Below are 23,147 nucleotides of genomic sequence, written 5' to 3'. Positions count from 1 at the left end.
TTAAAATGTATTTAAGATAGCGCATGTGTTTGTTATCAGTAATTTTCAGGCATTCATGTTTCAAATAAATTAAATAATAATAACACAAATGAACGACCGGTCTATGGTATAATTTAATTATTATTATTATTATTATTATTATTATGGTTAATGCAAAAATGAAAGTTTTCAAAAAATGTACTTGTTCTCGCATCGAATTTGTGGATTTTTGCCTGAAGTTGTGTTGAGACAGCTTTTTTGCTCTTGTGATGATGACAAGGATTTTATTCAATAGAGGATTAGATTAAATAATTCATGAGTTCAGCCAAAAAAAGTGTATTTACCATCAGGTCATACAAAATGAGGATGAGCTTTTTTCTTAACCAGAACAGATTTGGAGAAATTTAGAATAGCATCACTTGCTCATATATGGATCCTCTGCAGTGAATGGGTGCTTTCAGAATTATTTCAAACAGGTGATAAAAACATCACAATAAGCCACATGATTTCAGTTCATCAGTTAACATTTTGAGGAAAGCTGCAGGTTTTTAAGAAACAAATCCATCTCTCTCTCTCTCTCTTTTTGTTGCTTTTATTAGGACAGTACAATATATAGACAGGAAGCAAAGTGGGAGAGAGAGAAAGAGGGGGTCGGGATTGGGAAAGGTCCGCCAGCCAGGATTCAAACTCGGGATCCCCGAAGCACAATGGTGCTATGTGTCGGCACACTGCCCACGAGGTTATTGGCACCAACTTAAAAAATTATAAAATGAAGAGGTTAAATTACACACTAAAAAACTAGTGTCTAGAGGATTGAAGAGAGAAAGACAATTGTTGGAAATGAAAAACTAGGATTTAACCAAAACCTCTGGCCACCCTTGAGGCTTAAAGTAGACGAGACCCTCTGTTGAAATCAGAAACCATGTTTTATCAACTTCAGCTGGTAGAACCACACATTTCCCCAAATTTGCAACCTCAAACTGCTGTCCCTAATAATTCAGATAATTTTTAGAGAAGTGCGGTGGCTTCGGTGAACTGAGTCACTGCGGTGACCCATGCATTGTTTTATTTGGTGGAAGAATGTGCTTCCTGAGACTTGCCTCCATTTATGTATGCAGAATATTTGGCAGAAAGGAAATGTTGCTTTGGTTGGTTTAGGGATGCAGAGGGGGAGTTCTGCCCTTTTCAGACTCTCCTCTGGGCATTGAACACGTTTCACCTCCTCACTACCATGCTTGATGAGATTATTATGGTCCAAAGAAAACATCAATGCTACCAAATATCTTGAGGTCATTGGTCCCAAAGGCTAGTTTAAACATTAGCCTTGTGAACAACAGCCACTGCCCATTATCTGTTCTCATCACTCAGATATATTCACTTAATCAAATATCAATCATAGTTCATAATACTTATTATTTTAAAACATGTTTGCTTTGGGTTCAGAAAATGAAGTGGAATTCCAATAAATTTTAGAAGACTCTTGAAAACATACTTTATAATTGAGTTAATGGATTTCACTGATGTTAGTTCACTTATGGAAATCATAATATACTTAGGCTTAGTTATATTTCAACTCATTTATATTCTTCTGCTCCTTATTCTTTACTGCACGTATTAAAAAAATGCTTATGCGGTGATGATTATAAGATTAATTTGTAATTCAAATGGGTGAAATAAGGAACATATGAATAGGATTTTTTGATGACTATGATTTTAAAGGAATAGTTAATGCAAAAATAATTTTTTTCTAAAAATGTACTCGCTCTCAGGTCATCAAATTTGTGGATTTTGGCCTGAAGTTGCAGCAAGAATGTTTTTGCTTGTGATGACGACCAGTGTTTTATTCCGTAGAGGATTAAATTAATTAAAGGAATAGTTCAGCCAGAAACGCAGCATAACAGCACTTGCTCACCGATGGATCCTCTTCAGTGAATGGGTGCCATCAGAATTAAAGTCCAAACAGCTGACAAATAACAAAACAAATAACACCACTAGTCCATCAATTTGTGGAAATATGCATTTTTTTTAATATGCACAAATCCATCATTAAGACCTTTTTAATTGTTTCCTCTTTCCACATGATACATTTTTAGTCTGGAATGGATTACTTGTGGATTATTGTGATGTTTTATCAGATGTTTGAACTCTCATTATCATGGCACCCATTCACTTAAGATGATCCACTGTTGAAAAAGGGATTTTTTAAAACAAACAAACTACATTTCGGATGGCCTAATGAGGAATACATTTTCAATAAATTAAAATTTCTGGCTGAACTATTCCTTTAATTAATTCAATACTCTATGGAATAAAAAAATTGGACATCATCACAAGAGCAAAAAAACACACACTCTCACTACAACTTCAGGCCAAAATCTACAAATTGCATAGTGCATAATTGAACAGACTGATGCTTTCCGGAACACAACAGAAAATCTTAAAATTAGTACAATGATGTGGTGTACAAAAATGTGCATGAATATGAAGTCGGCACTGTTGTCTGTAAGAAAATGCAGGCACGTGTGTGTACATGAAACCACACGGGCGTTGAGTGTCTGCAGCGATAAAGAGCAGACCAGAGCCATATAGAGTGAGAGTTGCGACAACTCCATTGACTCCAATGGAACGCTTTTTTTACAGCAATGGCGGCTCGTGGAGCCTCTCAATAGTTCCCGGAAGTAGCGGCAAACCGATGCCGCGCCGTAGAAGATGCAGCAGAACAAACCGTTTGCGACGCACTTTTAACAGGTAAAACGTTTAAATAATAAGATTGAATATTATCAGTACATCTTAATAACAATAAATTGCAAATTAAAACCTTCTAGTAGATAATCACTCATTAAATTAGTAGATTTAAGGTTTGTTATCAGATAACTAACAGATTAGGCTAGGATTGGAGCTGCATAAAGTTAGTAACGAACACCCTAATAATTGTAAAATCTGTTCTCATAATTCAGTTTCATCCATCGTGTTTGCAATTAGAAAAAAAGGAGTATAAACATATTTTTTTGCAGGGTGGGGAAAGTTAGCTAACGTTACATAGCCTATTACGTTAGTTCAATATAACGTGTGACAGCGGTGAGTGGAAGTGGTAAAAATGAGGTTATAAAGTTTGTTCCTTATTACACGTATTCAATTACTTAATAATAAAATGCACCCTATTGATATACATTTAGAGTGAATTGAGTTTGCAAAAACATGGGTGGAGTGTTTTTAGTCATTGTGATTCATTTACTATTACCTGTCTATATTATATAATAATACTGTATTATATACTTAGACTTGTTAGTGTATAAAAGTAACATACTGTAATATTCTGTGGGTTCTGGTAGGTGGAGGATTAGTGGTGCCACTGAAGTGTTCTGTGATGGAGCATCAGTGAGGATGCAGGTCAGGAGAGCTGAGGGGACCTTTTTTTTTTGATAGCTGAATTTTCATTATTTTTCTTAGTGCTGCCTTTGCATTGCTTGATCTTTATTTTTTTTTCTTGTCTCTTAAATTTTTTTAATAGACCCTGGTAACTGGCTGATGGTTCACAGGAATGCTGACTGGCTGCTGACTGACTTGCTGCTGGTTGACTGGGCAGTGTCACCTGTCCCTGTCTCTCCTCTCTAGCCATGTCCTTTTTCTTCACTCTCACTTTCCTTTCTCTGAGTGTCCTCGTTCTTTTTTCCTCAACCTTTGAAACTGATAGAGGTAGAATACATGGTTTTGCTAATTTTAAATATTGAAAATATCACATCACTTTACTTCAACTAGTACGAGTTTGTACTTATTATATATGAATCACCTGAAATAACATAGCTGTAATCAGCAGCCATTTCTTGTATGTTCACAGGTCTAGGGGTGCATCGTGGAGCAGGGCCCTCCTCTTTTTGACCACAGGACGGTGTACAAAGATTGTGGGAATAGCATCTGGTCTCAGCCTACTCTTGAATTTTTTGGTCATGACAAATTGCATTGCCGCAATTTGTCTGCATACTGACTTCAGTTTAGTTTCCACACACACCTTTTTTTTGTCTACCCACTTACAGTACATATCACATGGTGGTTAAATGCAGTTATAGGTAACACTGATGACTCCCTGCAATGTCTCACCATGAGTCTCAGCTCCCTGGGTTTTGCAAGGCTTTGCTTGTTCCTTATTTCTAGTAAAACATTGTCAATGTAAAAAAGTGCAAATAAATGTAAGTATAATTACCTAACAATTTTTTGTTGTTGTAATTTTTATTTGTATTTAGATTGCTCCTGCTGACTTGAGCCAACCATTATTTTCTCCTCTCTATGTCAGCGGGGAAGCCATACATTCGCACACCTTTCTCTGACTGAGTGGAGCATCCCCATGCAGCACAGTAAACCACGGTGGAGACTATGCAAGGACAACATGAAAGAAAGGACACATACAAAATGCTTGTCATGCTATTAAATTTATTAGAAATGTATTCATGAATTGCTGTAAATAGTTAATTGTATAATTACAATTTAAAATAACTGTTTTCTATTTTAAAATGGAATATACTCCTGTGATGCCAACCTGAATTTTCAGCATCATTTTGAATGGCAGTGTACATGTTTATATACGAGCATGCTTAAGTTGTTTTAAACCTGAATATATTGTGTACATGAATAAGTATTGTAAGAATTATACTAGATATAATAGGTATATTATTTATAATACATAATTATATTACTATATGTAATTGTAAGAATTATAAACAGTAAGCTTCATTTTACATTTATTTAACATGCTAATTACTGCTGGTAACAGTTAATTGACCCATAGTGCGGTGCGAGCTGAAAATCACCTGTTACCAGCCTGTCTCTGTACTACCTGAAAGTCATCGATATGACATGAGTTAACATTAGATCAGTGAAAAAATGGACAATATGTAACGTAAAAAGGCAACAGCAACCCGTGTTTATAAAACTTAACGTTAGCCTGAAATACGTTTTTAAAATAACGGTAATTGAACACTAATCCTCAAATATTACCCGATTTGATATTTTAAAAACAACATCGCTGTAACTACATACTCATGCTACATACATATGTCAGTGTGTTGTATAAACATATAAAATAAATGCATTTATTGACTCCTTATTACCAGAAATCGCAGTTCTGTCACTCTACTCTATCAGTTTGAATGGCCGCCAATGCACTTCCTGGAACTATTTGAAGTCTACACGAATCACGTGACAACCAAACATTTCGAACTTCCGTTGTCGCAACTCTCTCTCTATATGGCTCTGGAGCAGACGTGCAGGGCTGAATAGACTCCACTGTATCGGGCTCCTGTTCCTGTGATGCATCAGTGACAGGCCACAGCAGAACGCTCCGAATCCTGAAGGACTGTGTACAACACAGAGACAACCTGCACAGGGTCGTCCTGACAGATGCGCTGCGGCCATGCCAAGCTGTGTTTATCTTTGGGCCGTTGAGTTTGTTATTCCATTATGTAATGCTATGACTGGCAAATATGAAAATGACCTCTTGTGGAGCACTGTGGTTTTTGTTAAATATAAATGTTGAATACTGCTGTAACAGCTCCCGAAACAAGCTGTGGGAAATGGGAACGGTGCTGTACCATGTTACACACTGAACCCAGAGGAGAATATATTTCAAATGTCTGAGCACTAAGGAAAACTCATTTGTCTTGATCTAAAGGACAGCTTTGACGATGAGCTGGGCGAGTTATGATTTCAGACGAGACTTTAGCAGAAAATGTGATAAAATGAATTGCAAGTAAATTAAGATGAGGCAAAGAAACACCTACTGTCTGTCAACGAATCGACCTGAACAACATTTATTTCTTTGTTTAAACAAATGATAAATGATGCAAACAATCCTACAGGAGAATTCCTTTGAATCTTTCAAAGCAAGATCTCAACGAAAGAACACATAACTAAGCAAACACTGCATGTGAAGTCATCTAACTCCAGTTCCTTCCAAGTTCAGTTGGAAGATGTGTTCACTTGATTGAAGAGTTTATCTTTGATAACCTGGGACATCAAACCATGAATTGCTTCAATGGTTGTCTTGCAGCTGCAAAGCAAAGAAAGATGTCTGATCATGTTTTTATCCAAATCAAAAAGAGGGGACCCTTGCACCTAAAAAGACACTCAACAAGTCATTTATAAGCTCACACAAAATAAATATAAATAAATGTGAAATAAAAAATAAATTAATTAAATAATAAGTAAATAAATAATCTTTCATGAAGAAAAATTAAAAAAGAAAAGAATAAATGTGACGTTAGTTTTTTTAAAATAAATAAATATGAATAAATGTGAAGTCGATATTATATTTTTAATAATCAAATGACACAAATTTACCCTCCTGCAACACCCTGTTTATTTCCACTTATTTATACTATCATATAACAATATATTTTGAATGGAAAAATGTAATACTGAATTGATAGGAATTGTTTTACCTGTCACGTGTTGCCTTTGCAAGTTTGTCCTCAGATTTCCTATCATGAGTATCTAAGCCCAACATGAAACTGCCTCGTCCCAGTTGAGCTTCTGCCTGCTCGAGCTTCTCAGACAAGTCAAACACCTGTCCAGTGGTGTAGTCTGCATTCTGAAGGAGCAAGAGCCATTAACACCACAATTCCTCTTGCTCTAGGTTAATTTCACAATTTCACAACAATACTTAAACCTTCACAGCATGCATTCCACTGATAATCAATTAAGCAGGTTGTTGAATTGCTTGCTGAACCCTCCTGAATGAGGTTTCTAGCGTTTGCAGAAGGTGAGAATGTACACTGCCCAGACGAGGATTCATAATAAAGACAGACTCAGTGTCTTAAGATCTCAGTCTGTGGTGACCACGTAATCACTGACAACACTTCTTCCACGGTGAAGCAAGTCACTTTTGACAAGTAGTCAATTTATCTCTAACAGAGCTCTGAGGCTGCTGTTTAGATAGTCTACAGCCCATTGCATGTGTTAAACAAAGCTCATGACAGAAAGTCATAATCAACAATGACAAGCTTTCAAAACTAAAAGGTAGGGAAACAAAAGCAGCATCTACAAATATTAATCATGCACACAAGTTGTCAACAAACGCCTGTCATATTATTGATCGCCTGCACATAAAATACTTGTACCCTTCAGAATCCAAAACATTTTCAGGATGATAACGATAACAATTACGTTAATATTTTTATATGAACAAGAAACAAGATATAGAGATAACAGTACAATGACAAACAGATGAATCCTGTTCTGGTTAATGCAAGATAATGTTACTGCACTGAACTAAAATACACTTATTTTGCTCATTTAGGGTTAAACAATTTGCTAACATTTTTTTCACAAAATATTTAGCAAATTTTTCCACATTGCTACACTTCAGTGTCCCCAGTCAAAAATGACAGGCCTATAAAAAATAACTTTTAAATATCTTGCTACGCTATTTTATGACCAAATATTGAATTCAATCTTTTTACCAACTTGTGTTCTTTTGATTGTAACAGTTTTGTCTTTCTCTTCGGAACTGACTGACTGTAGGTTTCTTTGATCTTGAAGCGTATAGAATGAGTAAATAATGCCAATTTTCAATCAGTGCAAATATGACATGTAGTCTCTCAATTAATTTAACCTGAAAGCATTATAATTATAAAACAATTAGTAAAGTATTTTTTTGATGAGTATAGCACAGAAAATACCCATGCTCAGATCAATGAACCTATGAACAGTCAGTTCTAAACAAAGAAATACAAAATCTGTGCTTACTGCATAATGAGAGATTTATAACCAATTTTGTAATTTTAAATTTTACACCAAATTAGGTGTAAATATTTTCAGCACAAGCACAAAGGTTAAATATCTACATTTTCTAAAATGACTCAAGATTTCTGCACATATTGCTATATGAAATACAATAATGTAATAAAAGACAGTACATACTGTCAGAAGGCTGGAGGAGCTCAAAGTGTTGACCCAATACTTATTCCACAACAGCTCTAGGAGTTTGCGGTCCAGGGAAGACTTAAAATAAGACACTTCTAAAGCATAGTACCTAAAAATCACAAAACAGTTCATGGTAAATCTCCCATATTTTAAAGCAAAGTCAATAAAATGAAATCAGTATAAATAAGTGCATAAAAAAGCTTACTGTTTGCAGTGCACTCCAAAGTCCTCAATCTTGTTAAGTGGTATCGTTTGGTATTCAGATGGACCCTCATCTGGAGGCTTGTAACCCTAGCATTAAAAATTAAAATATGTGATGAAAACTCCTATCAAACGCATATAAATGAATAGACACATACATATGAAATACTACACGGTTACTAAAAAATGTTCCTACCTTCGGATATGTCCTGAACGCTCCGAGATTGACCTTCCCTGCGGATATAGTCCTTGTGGGATCAATCTGAGAAGGATGAAAAATTACAAGGACTGTAATAAGCAAAACAGTTCAGTCAAATCTAACAAATAAAAACACTGAGCTGCCAGTTTAGCAAGTGAAAGTTATGAGCACCAGCTCGCTATTTGCCCTCAGCACAAAATAAGCAATAGCAGCGAAGGGTAAACTGTATAATGTATTCAGTTACAAAGCCAACAGCCATTAATCAGACACCACGGCAGAAATGTCACCAAACTCATTTGTATTTTAGGGGTCAATTACGGATCAGTGATATTACTGAATTTAAACTGATACTTTAACAATTTCGTAGCTGAGCTATTTTCCGCCTCTGTCTTCAGAGATTGATGGGAACAGGGTTTAGAGAGGACTTTGCAAAATCGGCCCTAATGCAAAACAAGCAACCAGTTTAACATTTTTAACAGCTCTTACCACTACTGCGACAAAGGGCTCTTGAAACTGCTGGTTGAGCATCTGAGTGCTGACATCTATGCCTGAAAGCCAGCAGCCGTATCCAGGATGACTGTGGTACCATCCAATGGCATTCTCCAACCGCCCTACCTAAATGAATTCAGAAATTATGATCTTCAGAATTACTAATATACCATCATATCATATGGTGGTCATGGGGAATGTATAGTTTAGTTCATGTGACTGTTAACTATTTACTTTTTAATTACCATTTTTTAAAATTATCTTTTATCTTTTTTTTGATAAACACATTTTTATGCAATTGTCCCATGTAGTCACATTATGAAAACTGAATGCATAATAATTCTAAAAGTATTAGTAAAACATTTAGAGGAATACAGCACATCACACCAAGATGCAGCATACACAATACATATTTATTTTAGTTCTTATGACTGTTAACCACTTACTTACTGATTTGTACTATTTTTAAATAACCAATAATTAATTTCAAATGGTCTTGTTAAGTGGTAAATATCTTTTTAAGTACAAATATCCCATATAAGCTCTCATTTGATATTAGATCATAAAAACGTAATGTGTAGTAATTATAGAAGTAAAATATTTTGGATGAGTATAGCATATAACACAAAGATGCAGCATACATAATTTGTGTATGTTGTGATTTCTGTGAATAGTAACCATTTATTAATTATTTTAAATCATGCTTGCGCTTTTATTGATTTATTTTAAGTGGTACTGTGATGTGAAATTTTATTAGTGCATATATTTCATGTAGACTCTCAGTTAACATTAGATTATGCATATTAATTATAAATGAATTTGCTAGATATTTTTGGATGAGTATCATATATATATATATATATATATATATATATATATATATATATATATATATATATATATATAATGCATGTATAGTTTAGTAGCACACTGCACCACAGAAAAACTTCAGATTCAACATATGCAATGTACCCGCAGTATAAAGCTGTGGATACATATTTAAAAGCAAAGACAGTGCAAATGGGTTAGTGTACCTGTTTAGCATTCTCTATATAAGCAGCCATGTATTCATAGGCTGCAGCCTGAGCATTGACCCGCGTCTCAGTGCCCTCCACGGGCAGAGCGAAACTGTCCATGATGTTCATGGTCTCTCCATCCACCTTCCCCAGCATAAGTCCCATCACCTCAAGGTTTCCTCCAGATCGGGCATGCATTACCATCTTCAACAGTGCCAATGCTGATATCTTGCAGTATTTAAAATAATGATGGCTGTAAACAACAAAAGCAGTATGGAGAACTGTTATTCAGCAGTCGAAGCCTCTTGTAGAGGAATAGATTCGGATGGTGTGGTAAACTCACTCTTTAGTCCACGGTTTGGCTGCCAGAATCTCTTGTTGTTGTTTTTTATCATACTTATATATTTCATCAATACTCTGAACTTCCTGCATGCTGTTTGACAGCTCCCATGTTTTCATCGCTATGCTACTGCCAGCCATAGCTAGAGTCGGGTTTTACGTCCGGATTAACTATAACAAAGTATGTTCAATACTAACGTTACTTGTAATGTACGATATTTAAAATACTAGAAAATATCGCAAGGCGTTTAGTTTACCTAAAACTGTAAACGCAGCGTTTAGTAATCATTCAAAAAGCTCTTCTGAGTCCCTTTATTGACCAACTCTTGAGTCCTGGCTGAGTGAACCTAGCGACCAAACGCGTTACAAAGGAATTATAGTTGTGTCAAAATAAAAGTCTCAAACTATTTCGACACTTATTGTTGTTAAATTCGCTTTTCTCTGCTTATTAAGGTTTTCTTTTATTCTTTTATTAACTGTTTATTCTTTTATTAATTGTTTATTATGTCTGTTTTTAAGTCATAGTTATTTTATTTATTTTTAGTTTCTTTATCTGTATGTTTACATTTTAAGTTTTTACGATTAAGTTTATTTTATTTTTTAATCTCTCATTTGTTAAATTTGAACTACTTGGTTGATGCTCTTATTTGTCCAGAATCATTTTTGTCTTTTGAATTATTTATTTGTTTGTTTGTTTGTTCACCATTTTAATCTAAATAATCTAAATAAAGACGACCGTACCATTTAATGTACTATTTTTCAGACTACTATTTACTATTATGGGACAAATAAAATATGCAGATGTGAAGAAAAAGGCCAAAATGAGTATATCATTACAACATATCAAAATGTAAAGTGCAATTTGGATTTTTAATTGTATGCTACTGTAAAAAAAAATATGGAGACATTAGTGTTTTTCTGACTTACATAAAAAAATTTAATTCATGCCATAGTCGTAATATCACTGACATTATTTAAACTAATCACACTTTAAAAAAACACATTATTAAACTGATTTTTGTTTTCTGAAGGAAAAACACTCACATGGAGTAAACTACATTTCCCAAAATGCATTGCACGATTTCCAGTTCAAAGGTTACTAATACAAGGAAGTGAATAAAGGTTCTAAGTTAATTTGCTTACAAACTATTTGTTTTGGTAGGTCAAAAGTCAAGTTTTTCGTGACACATATAACAGTATATTAAAACAGATGAAAAGCCTGAGTGAAAGACGCGTTTTTTTTTAAACCTGCTTTTTTTTCATGCTTTGCCGAGTGCTTTGATTGACAGCATTGATGGACTGATAGCTGTTTTTATACAGTCTATGACTGATACACATTTATTCCCTTAGATTAAAATTTAAGCGATTTTCCAGCGGTTTTTTATTCACTCATACAATTTTTTAAAACATTTGCAGATGTTACTTCTGTGATGACTATGGATTTATAAGTCCTTTTGAATTTACAGTCATGTTAATATGTAATGTCTTCAAGGCAAAATTCTAAAGACTTTAAAATATAACCAAATGCATTTCAAATGTCCAGCTTTTCTCTTGTCTTTCTTTCCTTTTTCTAAATCAGTGCCACTGGTCTGACAGCAGACACGATGAAGATGATGACATTCTTCATCGTGGGACTCATGTAGTCCATGTAGTCTTCTTTCTCTCAATATTTGACATTTATCTCAAATCCCCTCTCATCCATGGAATGACAATACAGTGTATCCCTCTGGCCCCTCCGACCAAGCGCCTGGTGCTCTTTGTGGCAGATGGTCAAAGAGGTGAAAGTCTCTTTAAGCCAGATGACAATGGGACAGTCAGGGCTCCTTACCTAAGGTGATGAGCGTGGAATAATCTTTTCATGCATGTGCTTGTCCTGTTTACAAATGTGGTCCAGAAAAGTAGATGTTTAATGTTTTTTGATGGTTTGCATAAAATGCATTGAATTAAAATTTAACTTCTGGTTCTTATTTTTTGCTGTCATAAGGAGTGTGATTGAGGAGAGCGGCAGATAGGGAGTGTCTCACACAGAATCACACAGACTCCCAACAGAATCACACCCAGGTCACGTGGCTCAAATAGCGGGTTTTTATGAGGATGTTAGTGCTGTTGCCAAGGGTAAGCAGCAGTTGCATGTGTGTTTCTGTATAACCTTTAATTGCATTACTTATTTCCGTGCTTACAGGCTGGAAGGAAAATGGTGTTTGGGAAGTCCTGATATATTACAGATGTTTGCTAAAGGTATAGCCACACACCTGTTAATAAACATTATAGTGACATTATTTGGTAGCTTTACCAGCATGTGCGTTTTATAGCAGCTACTGGAGACCATGTAGGTATCCATGTAGGATACTTTTATGTAGGGGCTTTTAGGTAATTACTTTTGATGATCTAAACTTTAAAAAAAAACCCAGCTGTTATGTCGGCAGTGATGCATATTAAAGCATGGCCCAGTATTTAGAGGTCTGCTATTTGAAAAAATCATAAAAAAATTGTTTAAACTTAAACAGTACAACATGCTTTGTCTAAAATTATTTTAAATCAAATTTCTTAACAATTTCCTAAATCTTGGATAATATATTGTATATATAGAAATATTAGATTAAACATATCTTTTCTCTATTTTAATATATTTTAAAATATAATTTGTTGAATGTTCAGTAGCCATTACCCCAGTCTCCAGTTGGCACACGATCCACATGTACCTTTTAGATTTGTAATTTTTAAATGCTTGTTTTCACTCAATATCCTGTTAATCTTGAGTACCTATAGAGTAGTACTGCATCCTTCATAACTCCAAAAAGTCTTTAGTTTTATTATATTCATAAGAGAAAGATAGTCTGTACCGATTTTTCCCGGAAAAACACGACCGGCTGGAGGCGTGACGTGTGGGCGGAGCTAAAGAATCACGAGCGCCAGTAGGCTTTTGCGTTGAGAGCGTTTGGAAGCTGTGACATTACCGTGAGGACAAAACCAACCAAAACAAACCATGGCTAACAGTCAGATTCAGCGTATATTTATGATCCAGAATCAGATCCAGAGGCTGAAATTTAACAAGAGCAGCATCAGCAACGACGTCTCTATGTGGTATGTACTGAAACTGTATATATTTGCTTAGCGGTTTTGGAAAATGACTAAGTTCCACTTTGTCGTCTTTTTTTTTTTTTTTTTTTTAAGCTTTACATATGGAAAGTGCAGTTTGATGACAACATCGCATGTTGTGTACTTGATGTGCTTACGCGCATCAAAATAAACGATGTGCAAATCTGGAGTCAAACTGGGCCTTGTTTGTAAAACAAGCATCTTCGAAATGCAGGGGAACAAACACAAACACTTTGTGCTCTGTAAAAATAAACTCCATCCACTGGTCCCTTAATGCTGTTTCTCTTTTGGTAATCTGTGCAGGGTTGTCTTGCCCTGGGAACCAAAAACACACTCCTTTTGTGACATTTCGCGACGCTCTCGCTCTGATCAGTGAATGTCTGTGCTCTCAGTGCTCTGCTATACGGGAGCGCGCGCTCTTCCGGCAGAAGTGCCCTTAGCACCCATATAAGGAAATTCCGCTCCATCTAACGTCACACAGAGCCATACTCGAAAAAAACTTTTAGAAACTTGTGACAAACCGGGAGGAGTATTTTTGGAACAGAAATACTCCTTCAAACGTACAACTTATTTTTTGAAACTTTGTCCATGTTTAGCATGGGAATCCAACTCTTTAACAGTGTAAAAAACTCAGTATGCATGAAACAGCATTTCACCCCCCCTTTAATATTTTTGTGGAAACACATACACTTTTTTTGAGCATCCTTTTTTGAAAATAAAGTTCAAACGAACAGTATTTATTTCAAATATAAATATTTTGTAACATTATGTCTTCATTGTCATTTTAAACCAATTTAATGCATCATTGGTTAAAACAATTAACTTGATTTGATTTTTATGTTTATACTTAGTCTGAAACCCATATGAGGATATGAATGAACAGCATGGCTAAATTATCTTATTTCTTATTTTTTTCCCTTTATGAATTTCTTCAGTGGTGCCAAAAGTAATGAAACTCTACTGAATATGTTAAATGAAGAACAGAATGTGTTTTTCCTTCTTCTTTTGGAGATAGACACCAATGGCCATGCCCACCGACCCGTCAAAGTAAAACACATCACCACATTAGACATTGTAATGTGTAAACACCTTTTACCTTTTTTATTTTTATTTTACTGTTTGTATAAGTGAAAGATAAATGGAATTTTATTATAGTATAGTGTGTTGAGATCTTGAACTAAATGTTTTTTATTTATATACTAAATGCATATATTCAGAACACCTTAAATGAGAATTACCACTAGGAGGCGCTACTGCCATCGTCAAATTCTCAAATGGAAAATCTTCTGCATTTACAGGGAATATCTGGAGAACATTGGCCTGGTAGATGCTGGTGTCGCTGAAATGGTCACTATGATGGACGACTTTTATGGGCATAATAGAAAAACGGCTTATATTTTTACGTCCGATCATGGCATGAAAAATTGGGGTAAAACATCTCTGTCACCTAGTCTTTATAAATTTAAAACTTCTTTTAAGAATTAAATAACATTCACTTATTTTGTATTATGGTTCAAGTTCAAGTCAACATTACAAAATAATGTTTTATGTAGAAGAATATGTAATTTGCAATGCAGTATATGAGTATATGTTTTATAGGATCTCACGGTGTGGGACATCCATCAGAAACGCTGAACCCACTGGTAGCTTGGGGCGCTGGGGTTCAGACAGCACAACGGGAGAGCTCTCACAAATATGATGATAATTATTTAAAAGCTTTGTTTAATGACTCTTGGATACTTCCAGGAGAGTGGATGTCAATCAGGTGAGATTTTTTTGTTAATGAAATGTATTTAAAAAAATTACAGGAACACAGCTGAGCTGAACTTTATATGCTTTTACAGGCTGAAATTGCTCTGCTTATGTCATCAATTATAGGAGTTCCCTTTCCATTGAACTCTGTGATGAGTTCAGTGCTTTCCCATCACGAGTTTATATCATAGAGCAGTGCACTTCGATATAGACATGCATGCACTTTTTATATTCTTTTATTAATGCATTTCTTGCATCATAGGGTGTGTTACCTCTGAATTACCGGAATAATAGCCAGCACTTTAAGGCTGAGAGCATATATGCAAATGCAATTCAGATCCTGGAACAGTTCAGGGTGAAATACAGCACACTTTGGTCCGTTCTGTCTGTTTTAATTAGAAACAATTAGCTATCTTGTGTTTAAATCAACAGGTGAAAGTGGCATAGAAGAAAGAAACCGCAATATCTTTTCTGTTTACACCCTACCAGTGAGTAAACGTCAGTGCTTAAATGGGTACTTCACCTAAAAATAAACATTCAGTCATCATTTGCTTACTCTCAAGTCTTTTCAACCCTGTATGACTTACTTTCTTCCTTGGAACCTTCTAAAGGTGTTGGTATATAGCTGCTAAGGTGAGATATATTTCTTTTTACATCTAGGCCTCTGAAATGACTCTAAACAGATGGATTTTGTGCATAATGCAAGAAATTTGATCCAGAAAGGACAGTTTGATGAAGCATTGAGTGTTAATTGGTTGTGATCATGTCCAAACGGACTTGATTATCTTTACCTTGCCTTGCCATATCTTTCTTTGTCTTCTTCTCCAGATCCATTATTGTGAAGATCTGATAGGGCTGGTCGTATTATCACACATATGACAGAGTCCTTCTTGGTTTCATTGTTGGAGCTCTTATGTGGTTTTGCTCATCTTGAAGATGCATGCCAGCCTACACAAACCTCAAACTAACATGCACATGGTAAGCAGGGGATGTTGTAGTCATGGTCATGGTCATTGCCATTAATATTGAGGTTAGTGGTTTACTGGTAAATAAAGATAAAGTTGAAATATATGTCATTTCCTGTATGTGTTTGTATCTGTGGTTTTCGTGGTAACAGGAAGGAGTCTAGGACAGATGTTTCTGTGTAAAGGTCTACTTGTGGCTCTCTTTTTGTTGATCCAGGCCAGGCCTTGGACCTACTACATCTACTGCTTGCTCCCTGTCACAAGGGAGTAAGTTACTCAGCCCTGTTTTTTATTAAAGTATTATTTTGAGAATTTGTATAGATTACATTTAACAGTTTTATTAAATGATTACTTAAGTGTAACATTATAGGATTATTGAGCATGCACAATTAAAGGGATAGCCCACCCAAAAATCTTCCTGTGTGTAATGTTAATTAATAAATATAAATTAACTACACAGGCCCAATGATGTGCAAAATGATTCACATGACCAAAGAAAAATAAGAAAATAGGTGCATTTCACAAAAATGCTCAGAAAATCTGTATTTATTAATCATATTCAAATGTTTCAATACATTTTATACCAAGTCAGTTTTTTCCTCCTCATTAGATTTTTGGAGATTGTGTGTTTTCTCTTTGTCACAGATTTGAAACTCTTACTGGTCTGGTTCATGCAATCCCCTCATTACAGCTCAGCAAATGCTTTGGCTATTTTTTACTGGAATTGAAGTACTTGTAAGTGCTCGATAAGCTGTGTGCTAGACATGGAGAATGCTGTCGTCTGTGTTTGAGTGTTAGCGCTGTTTTGTACTCTAGTAATTAGATGTGTTAACTATTTCAGTTTTTTTTCATTTCCTGTCTGCTGGTGTTTTTAGGTGGTGAGTTTTTTTCTGTCGGGCCATGTTGACCTTAGGGCTGCTTGTGCTGGCACTGTGGCCTGTGGTTTCTGGTCTCTACACAAAAGTAAGGTGACTTTTCTAAAGGCCCGTTCTGATCTGAGGTTTAGAGGAGCATTTTTTAATAGTTTTTCTTTTGTATTTTATACTGTACTGTAGTTCAAGTCACTGAGCTGGATTTTGAGCTGTCTGTTTCTGGCTGTGTTTCCTCTGTTGCCTGTGGTGGGAAGAGAACCGGACGTTAACTATGTGCGAAGCACTCTTTGTTCACTTAGTGATGCCAAAACCTGTCATACACAATCATTTGTGTTCGTTTTCTTCATTTAAACTGTTAAACACATTCATACACTCTGATTAGTGATGCTGAATGGCATCAGGAAGGTTTATCTTCTAAATGTAATGTGTTTTACAGTACAATGTGCGCTGACCTCTTCAACCCCTGAGTGCTGACACCTTGATCTTGTCTTTATACCTCTATACCTGACCCGAAGGGACCATCAGCCGTTCATCTGCCATGTCATTTTTGACTCTTTCTCTGTGTCTTTTTTCATTCTAGGACATTTTGGTGCAGACATTTGAGGTCGGATATTGGTTATGAACAGATTTTTGTGTTAAATATTTCCTTGACTTATCCCTGACATTTTCTTGAAACATATTTTCATATTTTTAACAGCACATTTGCATGTTTTGTGGTTTTGGTTAAAGGTCACATGGCATGCAGGTTTAGTAAGGGCTTCCTTTTAAATGTTTTTTAATTATTTACTTATTTTTATGATTTAATTTCTTAGTAGACTGCAGTTTCCCCCATGAACCCCCCAAGAGATCCACAAATTCCAGCTGGGAAGCCCTGTGTTTAAAAATAGTGATCCAGGGTACAGTTCTGTAAAGAGCAGGTTCAGGCGAGGTGAGCTAGATAAATCCAGTATCTGACATGAAAACCATTTAAATAAGGCAAATGATTCACTAAAGGAAACAGAAAAAAACTTTATGACCAAAATTCAAATGCAAATTATGTATGGTAATAGGGTAATTTTTATGGGGTATAATTTGTATTTTACAGTTTACATTGCATTTCCTGTTTCTGATTATCTCTGAAATTTTATGATGTCTCTTGCAACAGCAGCAGATGGTAACAAACAACATTCTGTCTGGGTTTAGCTAGTAAAAACAAAATCTAAAAACTTTTTTGTTTTGTACATAAGACACATTACTGTTACTCTACTGTTAACCATTTCAGAATTTAATTATTAAAACATATTTTCAATAGTAGATACGAAATCAAAAAAGATTTGATCTCTAGTAGGCTATTCCTTCCACACTTGCATTTAGCCTAAATGTAGCCTAGCGTGAGATTGGAAATGTATTGTCTTGCCCCAAAATACATTTTGAAATATATTTTGGTTACTGTTTTTATTTACAATATTTTTTTTGGTATATTTTTGACAACTTTTTACTTATTTATCTACTTACTTATTTCCATCCATATGGGCTAAATCGGGACTACATCTAAATTGAACCTACTTTAAACTTCTCTGAGAATCTTATTTGTGTACATTTGTTTCCAGATGATGCAGGTGATGCTGTGTGACCAGCACACACTCCAGTCTGCAGCTGAAGCAAGGCTTGCCTCTCTCCTTAACCAGCTTGTTAGCTGGCTTACACTAGGTTTGCCATTTCCATTCCCACAATGCTCTGTTTCCATTATAGACTGTAAAGGGATAGTTTGCCCCAAAATTGCACGTCTGTCATTGTTTACTCATCCTCATGTCATTCCAAATCTGTATGATTTTCTGTCTTCTGTGAAACACTCAGGAAGATATTTGGAGGAATTTTTTTTCCCATACAGCGAAAGTCAAAAGGGTCCAGTGCTGTTTTGGAAGTTGGAACCCCGAAATATTTTCTTTTGTGCAGAGAAAAAAAAAGTCATAAAGATTTGAAATAACATGAGGTTGACAAAATGGCGTGATGAACCCTTGATGCATGACTGCTTACCAGTGAATTGCACTTCTTCTTTTCTTTCGTCCTGTTCATACTTTAACCCATGTTCTCTCACACTCTGTTTTTTAGGTTCCTCATTTTTGGTACCGTTGTTGAGTTCCACCAGGCTCTTTCACAGACTTCTGAGTATCCGGATGTCCTTAGTTTGTGTCTACCTCCTCCTAAGCACAGGACAAAAGCCACTGACCATCAATCTAACGCCATCAGATCATTCATTTGTATGTGTCTGTGCTAAGATTAAAGGTAATTCAGCACATGTTAGATTTAGTCAAATTCTTCTCTTGAGGTTGTTGTCTAAGGAAATGGAATTCAAAAGCAAACCACATAGTGCATACAGTAAGCAGTTAAGTTGCAGAAGTTTCTAGTTTAGCCACTGACTGGTTTGAGACAGTTACAGTTATACAGAGAATATTATAATGAATAATCTAATTAGCTAACACACTACCATTCAAAAGTTTGGGGCTGGTTATTTTTTAAGGAAGTTACCAAGGGCTAATTTTAGTTGATCAAAAAAGCAGTAAATAGTTAATGAAATGAAATATTATTACAGTTTAAAAAAAAATCAAATGTCATGTATTCCTGTGACGGCAAAGCGGAATTTTAAGCAACCATTCATTTTGTCTTCTGGTCAATCTGATTTGGTGCTCAATAAACATTTCTTCTTATTATCAGTGTTAAAAACAGTTATGCTCCTTAATATTTTATTTTTTTTTTGGAAACCATAATTAAAAATGTTCAGGTTACTTTGATGAATAGAAAGTTACAAAAAACAGCATTACTTTGAACCCTAAACTTTTGAACCGTAGTCTGCATTATAAAGATATTAAACAAATGACATGATGTTCTAATAAATCAAATGAATTTCAGAACTTTTTAAAGATATTATTCTATTTTCATTTTGTGTTGTTTTTATTATAATTTATTCTAAATTTGAATAGAATTTATTTGAAACTAATATTTTACAATGAAAGCCCTTATCTAATAGCTGTTTGGTTTGTAATTGTAAAGGTATGAGGCTCTTTTTCCTCCAGTGCTGTCATGGCTCATGTTTGCATGTATCAACATTGAGCAGGAAGCCATGAACACACATGGGAGTTCAAATCAGACTGAGGTACCGTACAGTCCCCTCCTTCTCTAGGCCTTCATGCTTTTCTTCAGCCTCTAAAATATTCTCAAAATGAGGTTGAAGTTTATTGCATTGTGTAAAGTTTATGTATCAGAGTACGAGTAGACAGACCACTGATTGTACCGTTTCCCATTTTCCCAGCTCTCCAGCATTTAGTTTGGTGAAAACATTGACATTACTAAGATCAGGCAGCTGAGGCTGTATGATATTGGGAGATCTTACTTCTTTGCACTTCTTTTGTCTACAAACTATTATTTGTGTCTTTTGATGATCTATTATACTATTATATAAATGATATAGTTACTTAACTGTTGTAATAGGTGTTTTTCATTATAATTGCATTCTTCAGCAGCATTAACATTGCCTCTATTTATAGGTAGCTGGTCATTTCGAAGTAAAACAGTGCTATAAAGTAAACTTCAATTATTATCTTCCCTCACAGTTTTGATTCAGCCTCAGTTTATTGCTTTTTGACCATCTTCAATTCTTTCATCATGGGCGGCCTGCTGAAGTGGCCGTATAGCACTTCCTCATCATACAGTATCAGATTGACCCTTTTTTTCTTAAATTAGTGCCACATGCACCACAGCTATTTGTGCTATTATGATTTGTTAATTATTGCATCCTCTTGTAGGTATTAATTTTATTTGTAATTGTGATGTGCACTTTCGAAAGCATTCAAGTGCCAACTCAGCTCTCATCTTAGCAGAATAAATAAAACGGCAGGAAACCAACAGGTCTTTCTTTTTTCGCCCACAGTGTTTGCATACTGACCACTTCTTCAAGCATTTGCTATATTTGTGGCCTTCACAGACACTTCCTTGTTCTTCTGACAACTGGGGTTTGGTATCTAGTGTACTTGATTAAAAAACATAAACCTACAAAGTCCAACAAGGATATGTTCTGTATGTTTTGTATATAACTTTATGGTATTATTTGCTTAAGTTTACATCAAATCTGCATTTATTTTCTTGGCTTTTCCTCTTTGTGCTTGTCATCTCAGACTCGAGAAAACAAGCACACACAACATGCATACAGAACATGACAAATAATAGCAAAATTAAATTGCATAAAAGTTAAAACTTATCTCTCTTATTTTTTTTCACCAGCACATATTTTACTTTAGTGAAGGCTTATGGAAGCTGGCTTGACGTAGGCATTAGGTGTGTTAACTGTATTGTACTTTGTTTTAGCTTCCATTCTTTTAACCATGGGGAAACACAAGCTCAGTTTGATTTGCATCTGTCATAATTAGTGTTATAAATTAATGTGAGTTGATGTGTATGATGGATTGCTTCAATTATGGACTTGGTACATTGAAGTACTGTGTCAGAATATTTACAGATGTGTCTTGATATCTTACTCTTCCTCATTTGAAAGACGTATGGGATCCCTTGATGCTGTCCTATATGGTGAATTAATTCATGATTTTACTGATATGCTTTGGATAAGCAAGGGATATTGGGAAAAGAAATAAGCCCCACTTTGAGTTAAACTAAAAAAAAAAACTATTTGAGACTGTAAGAGTGTGGTATTTTGTTTTGTGTTGTTCTGTGAAGTTGATTTGAGGTAACCGGCTATAGCTAGAATCACTACATCACAGCATAATAAAATGCCTAAATTGCACGAATATGATTCAATGTTTCTTTGTGTTGCAGTATTAGTCACTATGTCATTGTGATGTCCATGACCATCTTCCAGATTTGTTGAGCGTCATGATGCACATATTACCTCCAAGAGGATCCTCATTGGACAGAATTGAAAGATGCCGCTTTAGGTGACAACTTAGTTCCAGGTCCTTTTTCTTAAGTTTACCAAGGTGCAAAAACAAGCTTTCAGTAGCACAGTAATATGACTGATGTCCAGCGTGGGTCTTCCTGTTTATGGGTATTTCTTAACATATTGTTACTTAAACGTATGACTCTGCATCTTACGATATAAAGACTTTGCATGACTAATATAAAAACAGTAATCTACTGTTAATACATTCAGTGGACTTACAAATATTTTAGAGTTGAGTTTAAAGGGGAATAACAATTCCATAATACTGATTTTGATTAAAGGAAATTCTGCGTCTCTCTATATGTACTGTATGATTTATGCCAAAGGTGAGGATTGTTACTATGTTACAAGATGCCATTATGGTAAATGTGTAGTTTTATAACTCTGTATTTTAAAATAATTTATTTACAATAAACCTTCACAGGTATAAATTACATTTTTAAAATGTATTAAAAAAGTTATTTTGTAATAATATTAGAGTTATCAATAATATTTCCCAATATTACGGTTTGAAAAATGCAGCCTTGATGAGCATAAGAAAGTTCTTTCACTTTAGTTTTACTCGCATCATCAATGTCCATTAATAACTTCTGCACATCCCCCTCTGCAGCTGTGACAAGATCACGGGAAAACCAAAAACCACAGACCCTGTCAGCTTAAGACTAGACACTATATTGAGTACTATCATTTAAGACCCGGACACACCGAGCTAACATCAAAGAACTAGCGGCGAAGGAAGCCGACGGTGTTGTCGCCTTGCGTCGGAAGCGTCGGACCAGACCGGCTGAAACAGACCGCACAGACTACAGCGGCGGCAAAATTAACACGTGCGTTCTGCGCATGCGTCAGATGAACGATTGTTCATAGTAGAAGCTATTAATATTCATTCAAAAACCGAAACAGTGGCGAAGCGTCGGGCATGGCATGAGAGGCATGCAGGTGCAGTTTGGGGGCCCGCCGAGCCCAGGGGAACTTTTGTTGAAACGGGGAATGAATAGAACCCAGCCCGTACCTTTTTCTGTCTCTTCACGCCTACACAGCTGCTGTTGCAGCCATAACAATATTTCAGTTTTGGTTTTTAATGGCAAACTGATAATATTTATTTTCATTTATTTTTAAAAATAATTTAGAAATATGTTTGAAACATTTTATGTTTGTTATAATCAAAAGTGTTCAAAAGGTGTTTAATAATAATAATTAATATCGAAAACTAAAAAAACTCATTCATGATGCAATTAACATCTTTAAAGAGGCATTTCTTTCTAAAGGCGTCCAATTAAAGATGGCATGCAGGATCGTCAAACTTCATCTTTGTTACACTGACATCAGAAAACACACTTTAATTCTCTATATTTTTTTTTATCATAAAATTGAAAGTATAGGCACTTT

At 35.2% G+C, this 23,147-nt stretch overlaps 1 protein-coding gene, 1 long non-coding RNA gene and 1 pseudogene across 3 annotated transcripts; 2 read left to right on the top strand and 1 right to left on the bottom strand.

Moving 5' to 3' along the window:
- The first annotated feature begins 2,685 nt into the window (after positions 1-2,685).
- Positions 2,686-3,530, top strand: LOC113042405 (uncharacterized). The gene is made up of 3 exons (XR_003275570.1): positions 2,686-2,727; positions 3,312-3,369; positions 3,491-3,530. It is a non-coding gene; the product is annotated as an uncharacterized LOC113042405 (long non-coding RNA).
- Positions 3,531-5,753: 2,223 nt separating this feature from the next.
- LOC113042404 (COP9 signalosome complex subunit 5) lies at positions 5,754-10,507 on the bottom strand. 2 transcript variants are annotated; one of them, XM_026201263.1, is made up of 9 exons: positions 10,398-10,507; positions 10,145-10,311; positions 9,820-10,054; positions 8,783-8,911; positions 8,294-8,359; positions 8,102-8,187; positions 7,894-8,005; positions 6,414-6,562; positions 5,754-6,022 (listed from the first exon to the last, which is right to left on the bottom strand). In XM_026201263.1, the coding sequence occupies exons 2-9, from the start codon at positions 10,279-10,281 to the stop codon at positions 5,932-5,934; spliced, it is 1,005 nt and encodes a 334-aa protein (XP_026057048.1). In that variant the 5' UTR covers positions 10,282-10,311; positions 10,398-10,507; the 3' UTR covers positions 5,754-5,931. The 2 variants fall into 2 exon arrangements, with proteins under 2 accessions (XP_026057048.1, XP_026057047.1); XM_026201262.1 differs by having other exon boundaries at positions 10,145-10,505.
- Positions 10,508-11,845: 1,338 nt separating this feature from the next.
- Positions 11,846-22,450, top strand: LOC113041860 (GPI ethanolamine phosphate transferase 1-like; annotated as a pseudogene).
- The last annotated feature ends 697 nt before the right edge of the window (positions 22,451-23,147 follow it).

The sequence above is a fragment of the Carassius auratus genome, chromosome 24 (assembly GCF_003368295.1).
Source record: "Carassius auratus strain Wakin chromosome 24, ASM336829v1, whole genome shotgun sequence".
Classification (NCBI taxonomy): domain Eukaryota; kingdom Metazoa; phylum Chordata; class Actinopteri; order Cypriniformes; family Cyprinidae; genus Carassius; species Carassius auratus.
This window is presented reverse-complemented; position numbering and strand designations above follow the sequence as displayed.